The sequence below is a fragment of the Aotus nancymaae genome, unplaced genomic scaffold, assembly GCF_030222135.1.
Source record: "Aotus nancymaae isolate 86718 unplaced genomic scaffold, 86718_ANA_hifiasm-v0.15.2.pri h1tg000008l, whole genome shotgun sequence".
Classification (NCBI taxonomy): domain Eukaryota; kingdom Metazoa; phylum Chordata; class Mammalia; order Primates; family Aotidae; genus Aotus; species Aotus nancymaae.
The window spans coordinates 18,829,768-18,848,841 of record NW_026988419.1 but is presented as its reverse complement, the minus strand read 5'-3'; the positions used below and the strand labels follow the sequence as shown (position 1 = coordinate 18,848,841).

General features: G+C 35.4%; 1 protein-coding gene across 2 annotated transcripts in view; it reads right to left on the bottom strand.

The window, feature by feature from the left end:
* The window catches only part of BARD1 (BRCA1 associated RING domain 1), an 83,640-nt gene that overhangs the window by 50,004 nt on the left and 14,562 nt on the right, over nucleotides 1-19,074 (bottom strand). Inside the window, exons 1-3 of one of the 2 annotated variants that reach the window (XM_064373025.1) lie at nucleotides 18,720-18,766; nucleotides 16,820-16,968; nucleotides 4,167-5,344 (exon numbers count right to left, since the gene is read on the bottom strand). In XM_064373025.1, the coding sequence (XP_064229095.1) occupies nucleotides 4,167-5,344; nucleotides 16,820-16,874 (1,233 nt within the window). In that variant the 5' untranslated portion in view covers nucleotides 16,875-16,968; nucleotides 18,720-18,766. Of the gene's footprint in view, nucleotides 1-4,166; nucleotides 5,345-16,819; nucleotides 16,969-18,719; nucleotides 18,767-19,074 lie in introns of those variants that run through there. The other variant, XM_064373026.1, reaches the window with a different exon arrangement.

Below are 19,074 nucleotides of genomic sequence, written 5' to 3'. Positions count from 1 at the left end.
ACATATGCCAAGGCTGCTTTTGTGTCCTTTGCTACCTTCTCATGAAGCTACCATGAAGGATACATAATAATTACACACACAATATAACATGACTGCATTACAGTATAATAAACTACAAAGTTAAACTCTGAATGAGACTCTTCACAAGGGATCTTCTCCCTACCCAGGGGATCTTCACCACCTTTGTTATGTTCTAAGCATACCATGCTTATAAGTTGCCTTCAAAACATTACCTACTATGTCCACATCACTAATACATCATGACGTGTCATCTTCAAGCCATTCTTCTATTACACAGTAAGTCACTGCTGGGGCTTAAATTATGAGTGATCATTGCCATTTTAAGAATTTGTGCTAGAGAACTTGGTGGGGGGATGTGGGGGAGGAAAAGGGGAAGGTCGGTATGGTAAAAATTCTCAAGCAAAGGTGACAAATAGAAAATAGAAAATTTTTTCTATGTCTTTAGTATTTTGTTTTTTTCTTGGGTTGGTGCAAGAGTAACTGTGGTAATAAATCAGAAGAAAAAATGATGAGTATTTATCTTAGTTTCTACTTAGGCACAATGCTTTCTCATAAAAATCTCCCATTCATAACACAATGTTTTCAATAGCAGTTTAACACAGGTGATGCAGACATTCAAATAGGAACATGAGTTAAGAAGATATTCAAATAGGAAGAGGAATATAAAAATGAGTTACTGATTGGAGAGCAGAGAAATGACAATTTTGACTTCAGTCAGACTGCATATGTAACTCTGCTACATATACAACTGACTCCAGGAAATACAAAGGGAAATTTGTGTAAGAAATTAGAAAGCTACTTCAGTGGTGTGGTCAAAAAGTTATGATGTCCACACTAATAATCCCCAGAACCTGTGAATATGTTACTTTACATGGTGAAAGGGACAATGCAATGTAATTAAGGGTACACACCGTGAGATGGGGAGATTATTCTGCACTTCTCAGGTAGCCCAATTTAATCATATGAATCCTTAAAAGCAGAGGGTCTTTCCTAGCTATGTCAGAAAGATGAGATGCGTGAAGGGCTCAGTCTGCTGCTGCTGGATTTGAAGATAAAGAAGAGGACCTCTGGCAGAAGACATTTCTTAGCAGTGGGAAAAAAAAAAAAAAAAAAGAAGAGGACCACAAACTAAGGAATGTGATAATCTCTAGAACTTGGAAACAACCCTCACATCTCATCTAAAAAGACTGGCTGGATGTGGTGGCTCATGCCTATAATCCCAGCACTTTGGCAGGCCGAGGTGGGCGGATTACCTGAGGTCAGGAGTTAGAGATCAGCCTGGCCAACATGGCAAAACCCTGTCTCTACTAAAAATATAAAAATTAGCCAGGCGGGGTGGCAAGTGCCTGTAATCCCAGCTACTCAGGAGGCTGAGGCAGGAGAATTGCTTGAACCCAGGAGGCAGAGGTTGCAATGAGCCAAGATCATGCCACTGCGTTCCAGCTTGGGTGACAGAGTAAGACTCTCTCTCAAAAAAAAAGGAAAATATATATATACACACACACACCAACAAATCTACTAATTTTAAGAATCTGTCTATTAAAATAAAGCTAAGGTAAGAGGCATATATTCAACTCAAAAAAATTTTTAAAGGACACTATTAATGGTGATATAACAAACAATAAAAATCAATTAACTTTTAAAAAATGTACCATAACATAATCTGACAACTGGTGACAATAATTGCATTTAATAATTAAGTTCAAAGAAATAAAGATGGATTATTCTAATTCTGGCAAAACTCTAAGTAAACTGACAAAACTCATATGAAGCAATCTCGAACATATCAATAAAGAAAATTCGCCAAGACAGGAGTATGCCATCATTTTTTCCTGATTTAATATTCTATTACGGTTTCTTTCCATGCCTAGACCAAGAGTAGGCAAACTATGGCCTGTTGGCCAGTCACCTGATTTTGTATGTAAAAAATTACTAGCCAGGAGCGGTGGCTCACGCCTGTAATCCCAGCACTTTGGGAGGCCGAGGCAGGTGGATCACGAGGTCAAGAGATCGAGACCATCCCGGTCAACATGGTGAAACCCTGTCTCTACTAAAAATACAAAAAAAAATTAGCTGGCCACTGTGGCGCGTGCCTGTAATCCCACCTACTCAGGAGGCTGAGGCAGGAGAATTGCCTGAACCCAGGAGGTGGAGGTTGCGGTAAGTCGAGATCGCGCCATTGCACTCCAGTCTGGGTAACAAGACCGAAACTCCGTCTTAAAATAAAAAAAGCAAAAAAAAAAAAAAAAAATTACTAGTTTGCATATTGTCTATGGCTACTTTTGCACTATGATAGCAGAGCTGAACAGCTATGATAGAGACTTCATGGCCTGCAAAGCTGAAAACGTTTACTCTAAATGCCCCTTTAAGAAAGAATTTACAAAACTCTGGCCTAGACCCTAGGGATCCTGATTAATAATGATAAATTATTCTTACAGTTAGAAGAAAAAGTCTCCACCAATGTAAGTAAATGCTTACCTGATGGTCTGAAAATTCCCAGAAAGCAAAATATATAAAGCATATTAGTCAGAAAAATGAACAAAAATAATTACATTAGCTACTTACGTCTATGAAGCATTAATAACTTTCTGTTAAGATTAGAATAGCTTATATGTATGTATAATATGCATATATATAACAAAGATGACAAAAAAATCTTATTTTGCAAGTCAAGATTTGGAGAAATCAAACTAAAACACAACCAGAGACAAGTTCAAAAATTCAAGTTGTCCAAAGGATATGTGGTCATATTGTAAGGTCCCTGCCTCACTGGTATCAGAAATAGAGTACGGTCATGCCTCAGTATCTGTGAGAAATTGGTTCTAGAATCCCAGCAGATAAGAAAATCCACAGATTCCTCATATAAAATGATGTATTTGCAAATAATCTACACAGACCCTCCAGTATACTTTAAATCATCTCTATATTACTTATATACCTAATACAATACAAATGCTATGTAAATAATAACATGATATTTTAAAATTTGCATTACTTTTTATTACATATTGTTACTGGTTTTTCCCCCAAATATTTTTGATCTGCAGTTGGTTGAATCCATAAACACAGAACACACAGATACACAGAGCTGACTGTATTTCTCATTAATCTGGAAGAAAAGCAAGGAAAATGAACCAGCAGCAGTTGGGATAAGCTCATTTTGTACTATCCTCTTTCTCCAGACAGAAATACAGAAATCTTGAGACCACACTCAATGTCTACTCCTACTCCATGTTCTTCACAAATGTTTAATGTTGCCCACCAGCCTTATATCTGTGGGCCTCCAAGTGGTTCCTCCCAGACATCCCAAAGTTCTCTACCCATCCAGAAGACCAAAGGATTTCCTGGGTGAATTTACTATGTAAAGTCACTGAGAGAGCATGAAAGGCTATCCTAATTTAGTACTAAGGTCTACCATATCACACTTTCCTAACACTTGCATGAAATCACAGAGCAAAGCCTATAAAGCTATGGTGCTTACTGCTCTGTTTAATTTGTAGTATTTGTTTCAATTTCAAAGATCAACCACTGCCAAGTGTTCAGAAAACAAGCCAGGTTCAAAAAACCTCTGCCACATCCCAGGTGTTGAAGCAATAATTAAAGAGAATTAACGTCAATGAATGGGTCAGTAAAAAGGAATGGCTGATTGTAGGGCAAAAAGCAGCTCCTTTGTAGTAAACCAGAATAGCCATTTCTAATAGTCAAATGTCCAGGTCACTGGAGAAACGTACAGACCACATCTTTTAACTTTCCAAATTCTAGTGGGCTCTTTTGCTAAGTAAACATTGTTGCCTGTAAGAACTTAGCAATTGTCTACATTCATAAAGCATGAGACCAGGTAAACAAAATGATAAAAACTGAAGATAAAATAGACAAAAGCAAAAGCACTTGGCAAAGTAAAAGCTGAAATATTCAAATATCGTTGTTTTTTCCTACAAGATCATGCTGTCCAGACTCAGGGGCCGCTGCTCCAATTGAAGTAGAAATGCCATCCCTGTGAATTTTGCTTCTCTGGTTCAGAGGAAGTATCATGCCTGTGAAAGGTTAATTATCCTAGTAATCTTACGCCCTTTTTCACAAATTGCAAAGAAACTGCTTTATAGTTGGCCTCATTCTGAGATGGTATTTCAGAGTAAGCATCCTACCTTAATAGAAGCAATATGGAGCAAAGTCTCTCCTCTATGATTTCTTTTCACAGCCATATTGGGTAACAGCTTCATTGCTGAGGGGCTAGATGTCACTCGTCTGTACCTTGAACTATTTAATGTAGAAGGTGGTGTACCTGGTGAAAGACTAATGGATTCGTCTGACATATTACTGTTCTTCCTCCCCGATGTACCACGAACTTTACGTCTGCATGAAGGTGGCGAAGAACTTTCAGGTAATGGAATATTTTCTGAGGGCACCATTTGCTTAACAGAATCTCCACTGGTGCTTAGAATGCTGCTTCTACATCTCTTAGAAATGGGACTGGAACGTCTATTGTGTTGGCCACGTTTTCCATTATTTTCTAATGGCAAAGATTTCTTAGATGTAAGATAATTTTTGCAGACCTTCTCAGGAGTCACTACTTCATTCTTGCTCTTAGTGTCTGGAGAATTTTCAGGCAATGGAATATTCTCTGAGGGCACCATTTGCTTAACAAAATCTCCACTGGTGTTCAGATTGCTGCTTCTACATCTCTTAGAAACGGGAATGGAAAGTCTATTGTCTTGGCCACATTTTCCATTATTTTCTAATGGCAAAGATTTCTTACATGTAAGATAATTTTTGCAGACCTTTTCAGGAGTCACTACTTCATTCCTGCTCTTAGTGTCTGGAGACTCTATTTGCTCAGCCAATGGTAAAGAGACTTCAGTTAAACTTCCAAAACATTCAGATTCTGTCAAGGAGCCACTTGCTAGTAAGTCTATTTCACCATTTATCTCAGGGCTGGTGATAACGGATGGTTGGCTACAGAAGGATACCAGCTTTTGCTTCGATTCCTCTTTGGAGTCAAATTTACCATATTCTTTTTCTGCCTGTAAATTCCATTTTTGGTTGATTTCAGCTAAAGTTTTCTTCTTTTGCTTTTTTAGAGATCTTGCAAAAGGCTTTTTAGCCTTCTCAGAAACATCTGCAGGAGGAGTTGTGGAAACAAATTCATACATTGAGTCTTGCTGAGCATTTACATCTTTTTTTATTTCAGGCTGGGTCTGCACTGAAACTTTACTCACAACATATCTGACTTTCTTACTTCGAGGGCTAAACCACATTTTAATTGAATTCTTCTTGTTTTCTGCATCATTAAACAACCTTGTCCTAGGTTTATCTTCTTTCAAATCTGATAGAAAAAAAGAAAAAGAAATCTGTTACATGAACTTTATTGCTCCCACCTGGAGCTCCTACAGAAATTTTTTTAATAGTTCCCTTAAATTGTATCATCTTTTAATTGTGTACTTCTTTCTCAGCTCCTAGAGTATGAACTCTTTGACAGCAGACAGATACTCATTCAATAAAGACTTTGCGCCGTATCTTAGAGACTGAAGATAGGGCAGAGAACAAAACATGAAACTTATATTCCAAATACAGTACCAAAAAAAAAAAAAAAACCCCATAAAATACTTAAGTACAAATCTACCAGAATATGTGTAAGCTCTGTTTACTAAAATTTACAAAATACTTATTAAAGAAATTCTACACAGATGGAGATACACCATGTTCATGAACTATAACAATATTGTTAAGATGCCAATTCCTCTGAACAGATTTACAGATATAACAAATCCCAATGTAAATTCTAGTATGTTTGCTTGTAAAACTCAACAAGCAATTACAAAATTTACATGGAAAAAGGAAGGTACTATAATTTGGAAAGGCAAAAGACTTAGAATGGCCAACATAATACTGAAGAACAAAGTTGGAGGACTCATACTATCTGATTTCAAGACTTATCTAGGACAAAATGAATCCCGGGGATTAAAGACAATAGTCATGGTCCTTTTGGTACATTTTATATTTCAAGCTGTGTAACCAGAGATTAGTAAAAATGAATGAACAATAACTACATACTCAAACATAAACTCTTAAGTAAAAGAAGCTATGTACACATTATATATTTTCATTTACATCAAATATAAAACAGCCAAAACTAATTTAATGTGTTAAGTCAGAAGAGTAGTTGGTTATCCCAATAGGGAAAAGAAGCAGTAACTGGAAGGGAGCACAAGAGGGGCTTCCAGGGTATTGTTTTTGTTCTGGGTGAGTTCAGTTTGTGCAAATTCATTAAACTATACTTAGAAAATATATGAATACATTTTCTACATATATACAAAATACTTTCTAAACACTTTTTAAAAATACAGAATTATAATCAAGAATTAAAACACAAAGATTCTATTAAGAGTAGACAGAATATACAAAGATTCAGTAGAGTTTTAAAAAAGAAAAAAAAAATTGTCTCTATGTAGACAAAGTGCCACATTTTGTGAGAGATACTCTTCTTTATAATCACCTGCTACTTTAATTGAGGTTATCAAGGAAAGCATTAATAAGAAGCTGATTTTTGAGCTGAGACGTCAATGATGAAAAGGAAATAGTCCTGTGGATCTCATATACAATGTAGAAAAGGGATATCATGTTTTATATTTTAGAATTATCACTCTGACTGCCACGTGGAGTAACTTTAGAAAGAAAAAAGTAGAAACAATAACTGATTATGTGGCTATCATCCAATAGGAAATAATATTAACCCTGACAAGTGTTGTAGTAGCAGAAATGGTAAAAAGCATTCTAAAAGATTACAAGTTAACTAGACCAAGAGGCAAGAAGAAGATGATAAAACGCTGAAAGGTCCAATAGCACAGAGCATATACAGTCGTTCCTCCATATTACTGGGGATCTGGTTTGAAGACTCCCTCAGATACCAAAATCCCCACATACTCAATTTCTGCACTCACTCCTGGAGAACCAGAGCATAGAAAATGTCAACCGTCCATATACTTGTGTTTTGCATGCCATGAATACTGTATTTTCCATCCGCATTTGACTGAAAAGCATCTGTATGTAAGTGGACCCATGCAGCTCAAGCCTATTTGTTCAAGGGGCAACTGTAATAAATTTAAGGAACTAAAGGATGGCCAATACACCTCACTTGCAGAGACCAAGGAAGAAAGTGGTTTATAAAGAAAATGTGGCACATACACACCATGGAATACTATGCAGCCATAAAAAAGAATCAGTTCATGTCCTTTGCAAGGACATGGATGAAGCTGGAAGCCATCATTCTCAGTAAACTAAACAGGAACGGAAAACCAAAAACCTCATGTTCTCACTTATAAGTGGGAATTGAAAAATGAGGACACATGGACATAGGGAGGGGAATATCACACACCAGGACCTGTTGGGGGTGGAGGGCAAGGGGAGGGAGAGCATTAGCACAAATACCTAATACATGATGGGATGATAGGTACAGCAAACAACCGTGACACATGTATACTTATGTAATAAACCTGTACATTCTGCACATATATCCCAGAACTGGAATTCAAAAAAACAACAAAAAAAGATGAGAATAGGCAATAGATCACACAAGGTCTTGCTGGTAATGTTAAGGAATTCCATACTCAAACTAAGAGCAATGGAAAAACACAAAAGTGTTTTTATGTAAGTCAGGTGGCATTACTAGACACTTAAGAAACAATATATAAATTTGTGGGGAACACTTAGACTTCCAGAGGTGCTGTGAAGATTATTTTAAACTAAAAACACATCTGAGATTAAATGAATAAAGACCAAAGACTTTTTGGACCTTTCTTAACTGACTGAAGACAGAAACTTCTGGGAGTTAAGGCTGCCAGACATCCCCTTTCATGGGAGATTTACTGGAAAAAAGACAGAGAAGACCACTCACATCTGCAGAAACAAACATCATTATAAACTTTCTTATCTCCCATGTTCCCCTAGAAAGCCGTTTGTTCTAAATGAAAAAACATTCCATGCTCATGGATAGGAAGAATCAATATCATGAAAATGGCCACACTACCCAAAGTAATTTATAAATTCAATGCTGTCCCCATCAAGCTACCACTGATTTTCTTCACAGATTTAGAAAAAACTACTTTAAATTTCATATGGAATCAAAAAAGGGCCCTCATAGCCAAGACGATCCTAAGCAAAAAGAACAAAGCTGGAGGCATCATGCTACCTGACTTCAAATTATACTACAAGGCTGCAGTAACCAAAATAGCATGATACTGGTACCGAAACAGATACATAGACCAATGGAACAAATAGAGGCCTCAGAAATAACGCCACACATCTTCAACCAACTGATCTTTGACAATCCTGACAACAACTAGCAATGGGGAAAAGATTCTCTATTTAATAAATGGTGTTGGGAAAACTGGCTAGCCATATGCAGAAAACAGAAACTGGACCCCTTCTTTGTACCTTAAACAAAAATTAACTCAAGATGGATTAAAGAATTAAACATAAGACCTAAAACAATAAACACCCTTGCAGAAAAACCTAGGCAATACCATTCAGGACATAGGCATGGGCAAAGACTTCATGACTAAAACACCAAAAGAAATGGCAACAAAAGCCAAAATTGACAAATGGGATCTAATTAAACTAAAGAGCTTCTGCACAGCAAAAGAAACTATCATCAGAGTGAACAGGCAACCTACAGAATGGGAGAGAATTTTCACAATCTACCCATCAGACAAAGGGCTAATATCCAGAATCTACAAAGAACTTAAACAAATTTACAAGAAAAAAACAAACAACCCCATCAAAAAGTAGGCAAAGGATATGAACAGACACTTCTCAAGAAAAGACATTTGTGTGGCCAACAAAAGTTCATCATCACTGGTCATTAGAGAAATGCAAATCAAAACCACAATGAGATACCATCTCATGCCAGTGAGAACGGTGATCATTAAAAAGTCGGAAAACAACAGATGGTGGAGAGGATGTGGAGAAATAGGAATGCTTTTACACTGTTGGTAAGAGTGTAAGTTCAACCAATGTGGAAGACAGTGTGGGGATTCCTCAAGGTTCTAGAACCAGAAATACCATATGACCCAGCAATCCCATTATTGGGTATACTCAAACGATTATAAATCATTCTACTATGAAGACACATGCACATACATGTTTATTGTGGTTCCAAGTCTTTGCGACAATAGCAAAGACTTGGAACCAATCCAAATGACAGACGAGATAAACTATGGAATACTATGTAGCCATAAAAAAGGAAGAGTTTATGTCCTTTGCAGGGACATGGATGAAGCTAGAAATCATCATTCTCAGCAAACTAACACAGGAACATAAAAACACACACAGCATGTTCTCCTTCATAAGAGGGAGTTGAACAATGAGAACACATGGACACAGGGAGGGGAACATTACACATCAGGGCCTGTTGGGGGTGGAGAGTTAAGGGAAGAATGGCATTTGGAGAAATAATATAGATGATGGGTTGACAGGTACAGCAAACCACCATGGCACATGTATGTGCCATGTAACAAACCTACATGTTCTGCACATGTATCCCAGAACTTAAAGTATATTTAAAAAAAAAATAGAAAGCCATTTGTTCTTACCATCGAAGACTTTTCTTCCCTCTACCTATTCCCATTAAATTAGGTGTATAAACCCCCATTTTCACCTGTTTGGAGAGTCACATTTTTCTGTGAACTCACATGTACATTCATAAATAAAAATCTATCTTCTCTCTTGCTAATCTTTTTTACAGTTTAATTCATAGGCCCCCATACAATGAACCTAAGAGGGTAAAGTTTTTCTTCGCTAACAAATTGTACAAGTCAACCACTTTGGTGATTTTGACAATCAGCTCGCTTCAAGCTGTCTTACGTTGTTTTTGTCTTTGGGCTATTCATTTTCTTCAAAGAAAAAAAACTATCCCTTATAATTCTCTCCTCCCACCCAATGTAAACATAGGTAAAATCAACCAAGGTCAGCCCAGCACAGGGGTGAGCTCACAGACGGTGCTCAGTAAGTACTAGTGAATAGATTATTTTATATTTTCCTACATCTTTACAAGTGTTTATGTAATATACGTTAGAATTAATTTTAAGAGCTAGAAGAAAACTTAAAAATCATCGAGTCTAATTCTTTAATTTTAACAATGAAGGACTAAAGTTAAAATGAAAAGAAAGGAGGAGGTTCCCTAACTCCCAATCTGGTACGCCATCTCTCTACACAAACTGGATTAACAAGAGGTAATTTCAGGTCCAGAAAATGAAAAAAACAATAAAAAATAAAATGTAAGAAAGGGAGGAAAGTTGAAAAAAATGGCAAAAATCTGATAAGATTAACAACAACAATAATTAATGAATGATTTCATGCTGCCTGACAAACATTCTCCTGGTTAACATAGATAATCTCCTCTGAGCAACCAGGCTTCTTACAATATGTTTTGTTATTCCTATTATAAGAAAAAAGAGGAGAAAAAGAGAGAGAGAAAAAGAAACTACCCAAATTTTGTTTTCCTCCTTAGAAGTCAGTCTTCATTCAAACTGTAAAGAACTCTGCATAAAACTTTACTTACATTACACAACCAAAGAAAAAATTTAATGGAACGGAGTTCTAAACATAAGGTACTTTAAGAAGAAAACTAGTGGCCACTAGACTTATTCCTAAGGGCTATAACATCCACCACATAGAAAATAAACATCTGATGTTACTAAGGTGTTCAGTAACATTTTAAGATGGTGATTATTCTCAAGAATTTTTCATACTTAAGATACACAACATTATTTTAATTTCATTTTCTTATTGTTTTGGGGAATAAATTTCTTTTCAACATTCTCATGCCTTTATTAGCAAAAGAAAAGTACATTATCAATTATTTTTTATTTCCTTTTAGTCATTTTTTATTCACACACACAACAGCTTGTTTTATTGTTTTATCAGCTTAAAATTAATACACCAGAAGATTGTTAATGATAATCTCAATTCTTTCAAGTTCAAAATTGCTTCTTCTGCCTATTCTTTCATCTTAAATTTCTTGAGTACAAAAGTCCTATCTTTAAAAAAACCATCTACCAGGTAAAAGAATCTTAAACAGGTAAGAAGAAATGTGAAAACAGGCTTTGAAAACTAATTAGTACTTAACTCTAGAAATTTCAGACATGATCACTGCCTAGCAAAAGAGTAAAGATTTCTACTCCAAAGTGCAGCCATCACTTCCTGCTGATGAGATGGAAGCACTACATTGAAAAGGCAGTAAACTGATAAACCTGCTGGAGGCAGGAGTATGTATCTGAATAAGGGCAGACTCTCCTACACATATCCTTTAAATGTCATAACTGAACATGACCTGGTCCACAAAGTGTTACCAAGACAGGATCTTGGAAAGTATCAGAATGAGGTATCCATTCACACAGAGACTTTATGTCTAGATTCAACGAGGTCTTTTCTTTGCAGTGATAAGCAGATTTCAAAACCAAGTCATTTCTGATATAATCTCAAGTCCACAGGAAAGGTCAAAATGAAATGTTACCAGGATTACTTTTCAAGAAAGGCTCAGGATTACAAAGACATAAAGGTTAATCCTCTGATAGTCTGTAATAACTTGTATTTGATTTTTTTAAAAATTATTTTAAACACAGATGACATTTTCAATTAAAACCATGTCAAACCCTGAGGTTCTCAATGTTTGAAAAACTTTTAAAATGTAGAACTGAGCTTTTAAAGGAAAGTTAAGGCTTAATACAACAGCAAGATACTCAATTGACTAAAAAACCTAAATTTAAAAAGACATCAAATTTCATAATCAGGTGTACATATATCTACCTTACAAATGAGGAAAGGAAGATAACACATTCAACGTGATTGATATGAACACAATTTTATTATTTCTCTGATAATAAATAACTTTACTCATGAAGATTTTAATTATGTATCTTGTATAACTAAAAAAGGAACATAACAACAAGATGATTGCATATTCCGAATTTTATCAGATATTCTGAATATCTAAGACAACATCAAAGATAAGACTGTAAAAAGCCAAACACTACTGCTGAAACATAAGTCATGTTATTAACAACTACCAATAGTTTTTATGGGCGAATGCTTCTCAGCATGTTAAATCATCATATTCATTTCATGAAGAAAAATATTGGTCCTTCCTCTGCACAGTAAATTCCTTAATGATAATATTTAAAAATTCTATTCTCTGAATTTCAGAGTACATCACAAAATATTGAGGAACAGAGATGCACGTGTTACTAAGGAGCTGCTTAGCGAAGTTTTTTCTTAAAAATTAATAATCAACTATAGAAAAAAGAAGCAATTAGAAAATGTGATTTAGCTATCATTAATCTACATCAAAGGATTATAATGATGTACATTGTGTGCCTTTCTCATTATTCTCTATTATAGGTTTCACGACAGAAATTGAGAAATCTCTTTGACGAACCAGTCCCTTATTAAAAATCAAAGGAAAGTCCTTTGCTACCATCTGTGCAACATTAACGCCTTCACTGAAGAATGATTATTTTGTAAGTTAGGAAGCATTTAGTTCTATTTAAAAAAACACAATGGCAACACGGCTATTCAAACATTCATCTTCATCTATTACAAAGAAGTCAATGCATATATGAAACACTATGTAATCGTTACAGAAAGACCAGCATCTCTCTCTAAAGCAGAAACAGAAAGGGAAATTGTAACACTATAAAAGCATAATCAAAGTATATTTTTTTAATGTTACCAACACCAACATGTTTCACAGAACCTGACCAGCACCTGCAAGGTCTGATTTAATATGACAGGGTTCAAGAGAAAATGAAAACTTTTAAGTTTAACTCCATTAGTAAAAAGAAGATTATGTTATAAAGGATAAGGTAAAATTATCCATAAATGGTTGCCAGCAAAATGTGACAATCTCCTTTTTACAGTACACTGAACCGAGAAAAATCTGTTCAAGTATTTAGAAGCTCATTTTAGCAAGTATTACTATAAATCAGGCTTCTTTATCTCCAGCATACCATACACTATGTCCATGATTTGACAAATTCTTCCTAATTGCCCACCTTAATTAGAGTAATTATATATAGTATAGTAAATGCAAGTAACAAGGTTCATTTAAAAGATAAATTGTGAACTACAGGGTTTTTAAAATAGAAAATGTGAGAGACGTTCACCATTCCAGTTAATTCATCATCTTCTACACATGACCATTTAACAGAATCATACAATTTTGGAGGGACAGCTTAGGAATCACTTAATCTAATACTCTTATCTTAATGAGAACATTTTCCAGTCTCCTCATTATAAAGAAGACCAACTGTCATTTGTCCCCAACTATCAGTTCCTGATATATAGTTTACTATCTAACATTTTAGTTCTAGAAGTACTTACTAGATAATCAACTACCACAAAGGTGCTGCATAAAACACACTGAACAGACAAACTATCAAAGAAACAAAGAGAAATGTTCCAGAAAAAAATTCTCAAATGCCCTTCAAGGCTAGTTTGTTTTGGGAAGACTTTGGAAAGAAAACTTGGTGACTATGCAACTTATATTAAGGTAGAAAAAACTCTGCACCATGGAACTTAAGAGATCTGGCAGAATGTTATAATTCAGTATGTTTACACTCTAAATTTATTGTAATTTTCTATCAAAGTAGTAAAGAAAGATATTACCATTATAATTTTTTAAGAAGGCCTATGAATGCATAGATGTTACCATTATAAAATGAATTATTTAAACCAAATTCTAAGAATGTATTTTAAAATTATTTTAATTAGGTCAGGCACAATGGCTCATGCCTATAATCCCAGCACTTTGGGAGGCTGAGGTGGAGGATCATTTGAGGCCAGGAGTTCAAGACCAGCCTAAGCAACACAGCAAGACCTTATCTCTTCTTAAAAAAAAAAAAAAAAATTAATTGGCTGGGTGTGGTGGTGCATTCCTCTTATTCTAGCTACTTGGGAGGCTGAAGTGGGAGGATCTCTTGAACCCAGGAGTTCAAGGCTGCAGTGAGCCATGATGGCCCCACTGCACTCCATCCTAGGCAACAGAGCAAGACACTGTCTGTCTCAAAATAAATAAATCATTTTAATTAAGTTTAGTCTCTAGGATATAAATTAGCATTGCCAATTTTTATCCAACTCAATTCAACAAACATAATGAATACCTACACTTTTAACCAAAAAGTTGTGCAAAATAGAAAAACAGTAAATAAGAAATTTACAACACAACTGCCCTGTGTAGCCTAGGTCCTCAGTTTCCTTACCTACAGATTAACAGAATTAAAGATGATCTTCTTGTTTCTAAATTTTGGATTATGTGTTATCTAAACAGTGAAATTCAACTCAGTTTAACCTAAGTAATGTTGAAGGCAGCAGTGCTTAAGTCTGGTAAGAACTAAAGTAATTATTCCTAATTATAATAAGGAAAACAAACACAAAATGGCCTTTGGAAAATTAATCAGTAGAATGATCTCTGCAATCTCCAACTCTATGTAGATGAGAAAGACTACATTCTAAAAGGCCTCAGAAACTTGTTCTAAACTCAGTTTTCCTAAATATCTTTAATGATGAAATATGAAAGCATTTCACATTCCATAGTCCTCAAAATAGAAATGATTCAAACATCACTAGCCAGAGTAAAAATTTCTACCAAGTCTATCTTACTCTTCTTTGCACATCTACGGTATGCCAGAACTGACAGCAGAAATCCATCAAGGGTTACCTTGCTCTCCGTTTATCACCATTAAAAATGTTATATTACTTGTTATAACTTGTGTTCCTCCTCTACCAAAATTCATTTGTTGAGGTCCTAACCCCCCAGTAACTTAGAATGAGACTTTATTTGGAAATAAGTTCAGTGTAGATGTAACTAGTTAAAATGAAGCTATACTGGAATACAGTGGACTCCTAATGCAATGACTCCTGTCCTTTTAAAAGGCGGAAATTTGATACAAACAAGGAGAATACCATGTAAACATAAAGATGGCCATCTACAAGCCAAGGAGACTGGCCTGAAGCAGGTTCCCTCTCACAGTCCTTAATAGAGAACCAACCTTGCATACACTTTGATCTCAGACTTTGAGTATCTGGAATTGTGAGACAATAAATTTCTGTTATTTAAGCCATCCAGTTTGTGATACTCTGTTACAGCAGTTCTAGCAAATGAATGAATACATTACTACACAGCAAATGGTGAAGAACCAAATCAAAATATCATCATAGCCACAAATCCCAAAGCAGCACTCCAAATTTCAATGCAAAGCCAATAATCCTCACAGATCACACACTTCTAAGGATCTAACAAAAGTCACTTTGACACAAACATGAACAGTTTCCATACTGCACAATTAACTCAAGAGGCTCACTGATCCTGTACTCACTTCAATTCTGAACACTGCCAAAGATGCGTGGGCCCCTAAGAACCCCTGCACTGACCCATGGTATCTATGTGGGGAGAGAAAGGTAAATCACATACCAATCTTTTAACTAGAAAAAAAAAAATTATCAGTATTATCTTTGAATAAGAAGAGTTTAGATGAACTAATGACAATTTTTTTCTTCAGTGTGTTCTTAAAACACTGTAGTTGTGTATTACGACTACAATATCATTTTTAAAAAAGGTCAACTTTTAAAAATGTGTGTATAGTTACATCTGAAAGTGAGTAAAACTTCTGCACGACAGCACATTTTATCATAAAAGAATGGAGTCAAATACAATGATGCAGATAACTAGCTGAAGGAAATTTTTCATAGGTATAGACTGATGTGAGTTCTAATTCTTCAAAATACAGACCTGTGGTAAGACTCAAAGTTTTTGCCACGTTTCTTTATTTTGTACACTCAACTTCATCTTTAGTAGATGACAATAAGACATCATGGCAAAATTCTAAGAACAAAAGATTTAAAAACAGAAATCTAACAATTTTACATGAGCGTTATCAATCATCCATGGCATCCTGCCAGTCAAGAACAGGCTCTTCTACAAACACACACTAAAATGGCATGATCTGGCCAATAAAAAGACAATTCCAATATCCAATTATGAAGATACAAAATACCTTACTTTCTTTCCACAGTTAATTAGTTCTCAGCAGAAAGCACAATGGAAAGATAGATAGTTAATACACAGAGTCTAAGGACAATTTGAAAAACGTTAACCCCCACTTAAATAGAAAAGAAAATGAATATTAGATTTCTGCTCTTTCAAAATGTGCTAATCTAATTAATTCAGTCTAGAAAAGTGATCCATGGAAGAATGTTGTATTCTATCTTGGGAAAGTGTATTTAAGTGAGTTAAGTGCTATTAAGGCCAAAATCACTAGCCCATAGATATTTTACAGAAGTTATCATAAATGTAAAAAGCAGGCAGTGTAAAAGCAGCAAAAAAGTTCCTGGATTTATGATCAGAAATGGGCTCTATTTCTCCAGCTTCTGGTATTAACTACACATGTGGCTGTAGGCAAGGTTATTTCACCTCTCTGGACCTTGATTTCTCAACAATAAAATAAGGGGATTAGACTTTAATTATCACTATGGTTTCTGTCATTTCTCAAAATGATCTCCTAAAAAACCACTGGGTGTGGTGTCACATGATGTACCCAAGAGGCTGAGGTGGGACAATCCCTTGAGTGCAGGAGTTCAAGTCTGGCTTGGACAACATAGAGAGACTCACGGCTATTTTTTTTTTTTAATTCCACATTTTAAAATCTGAAATATGTCATTCAGAATTCCAGACAGATGTTTTACGTACTTTATATGACGAATATGAATTCATCAGTTTTTAACTAAGACAGGCAGGGATATTTCTTACCTGAGAGCTTATTGTCATGTAGCAAATTTCGAAGCTTACTACAAAGTTGAATCATGCTGTCCAGTTGTCTATTAATCTTCACATCTTGTATCCAGGCTGGGGTGTAACACACTGGACATTCAGTTCCAATGCAGTCACTTACACAATTACTTTAAAAAAATAAAAAATAAAAAAATCAACCCATTTGGCAGAATCTAAATTCCAAAAATTAAACAGTTTGTACAGAAATAAATGGAGCAGAGGGTATTCTAACATACGATGGTCAATTGTAATACACTTGTTAAATACTGTTTGAAAGAGTAAAATACACATACACACATCAAATCTAAAATTGCTCATGTAATTTGCTATGAAGAGACTTAACGTAGCCTGACATTAGTCTGTATAATTTTTCCTGCAAACAAACCTGTAGCTTCTAAAGATTACAGAGATGTAACAGAAAGATAGAATATCTAAGGTATAGTAGCCATGCATCCTAACTTATTCTATCTTAACATTCCATAAAAATAATTACCAAAAACTACTGCAGAGACTGGGGAAGACCTTTTGTTTTGTTTCTGGACTAGTATCTCAAGGCTTTAAAGTAGCTTTTGAGAAAAGATCTTTGGTTCTTTCAGACAATTTTATAACCTACAGTCTCAATTACCTGGGTTATCTAAGCATTAATTTCATAGTTAGAAGGGTTTTTCTAATTTTGGGGTTTACAAACCTTTTGAAAATCTGATGAAAACATGTATGTACTCATGTAAAAAGAAGGATTCAAAATCCCCCCCAACACACACACGCAAGCCCATTTGTGAATTCCAGAATAAGAATTCTATAAATTTACTCCTTCATTGGCCTCACCAGATGGGTTCCAGCAAGACTGAGTAACATAATAGTTGAAAAAGCCACATCTTCCCCAAGCACTACAGGACATTCCTTGTCACTGGACCCAATCCTCTGTAGGCAGAGAGGATTCTTATAATATGAACTATCTTCAGATAAAACCTATGCCATTTCTAATTTTTGTATCCTTGGCTTCTAGCATGATTCCTGAAAGAATGGAACTCAAAAAAAAGTTGTAAAATGAATCTGTAACCCATACCAGAGCTGGCAGAGACTTTTGTGACCATCTGACTCAAAAAATGTCACAGAGGTCAATAAATGTCAACTTTAGTGAAGGATCTTCTATACATTTGTTTGCTAGTAGTTAAGAACTCTAACTTGGAACCCCAACACAAAAAAATACGTAAACCTGATTACTCGGGCAATTTAAATCATTTGTGCAAGACTTAATTATTAGTAAAACACAACCTGAAATCAACTGATCAAGAACCACCACCTCATTTTTGAAGCAAATGGGATCCAGTTAAAGTCACTAGCCCTGCACTGCACTAGTACTCAGATCAGACTATTATCTTACATATTCTGTAACATTTTATAAACTATTTCCAAATTATTTTATATAAATTCAGAATTCTGAAAATATGTCATTTTTCAGTAGATCTGTATAGCTCCATGAGCGAATATTTCCCAAATGACCCATGTGTGATGTTCTAAAATCATACTGAGTAAAAGATAAATTCCAAGTACTAGATAAACCAATGGAATTTCACATAGCAGAGTATAAAAATTTACTGATATAATTTGAGACTCCACACTATGATGAACCCAAAGAAAACAGCACTTGTTGGCCAGGCATGGTGATTCATGCCTATAATTTCAGCACTTTGGGAGGCCAAGACAGGAGGATCACTTGAGCTCGGGAGTTCAAGACCATCCTGGGAAACATGGCAAAACCCTGTCTCTATTAAAAAACAAAACAAAACAGAAAAAAACCACCACTACAAAAATTAGCCAGGCGTGGTGGGTCACACCTGTAGTCCCAGCTACTCTGGAAGTGAAATGGGATGATCACCTGAGCCCAGGAAGTTGAGGCTACAGTGAGCCACGATCGCACCACTGCACTCCAGCCTCGGTGACAGAGACTCTTGTTTTCAAAAAAGAAGCACTTGTCAAGTTTTGATGTAGTATTAAGGAATAGTCACAGTTATCTTCAAAAGCTATTGGGAAAAAAAAAAGAAAAACAAAAAAAAATAACCTGAATTGAATCTTAGAAAAATGAAAGAAAAATTAAAAAAGTAAAAGCTATTGAAATACTTCCTCCAACTACAAATATGTATAAGGCCAGATTTTCTTCAATCAAAAGAATCTATCACAATAGACTGAATACACAAGCTGAGAATGTAGCTGTTTTCTATTCAGCAAGACAG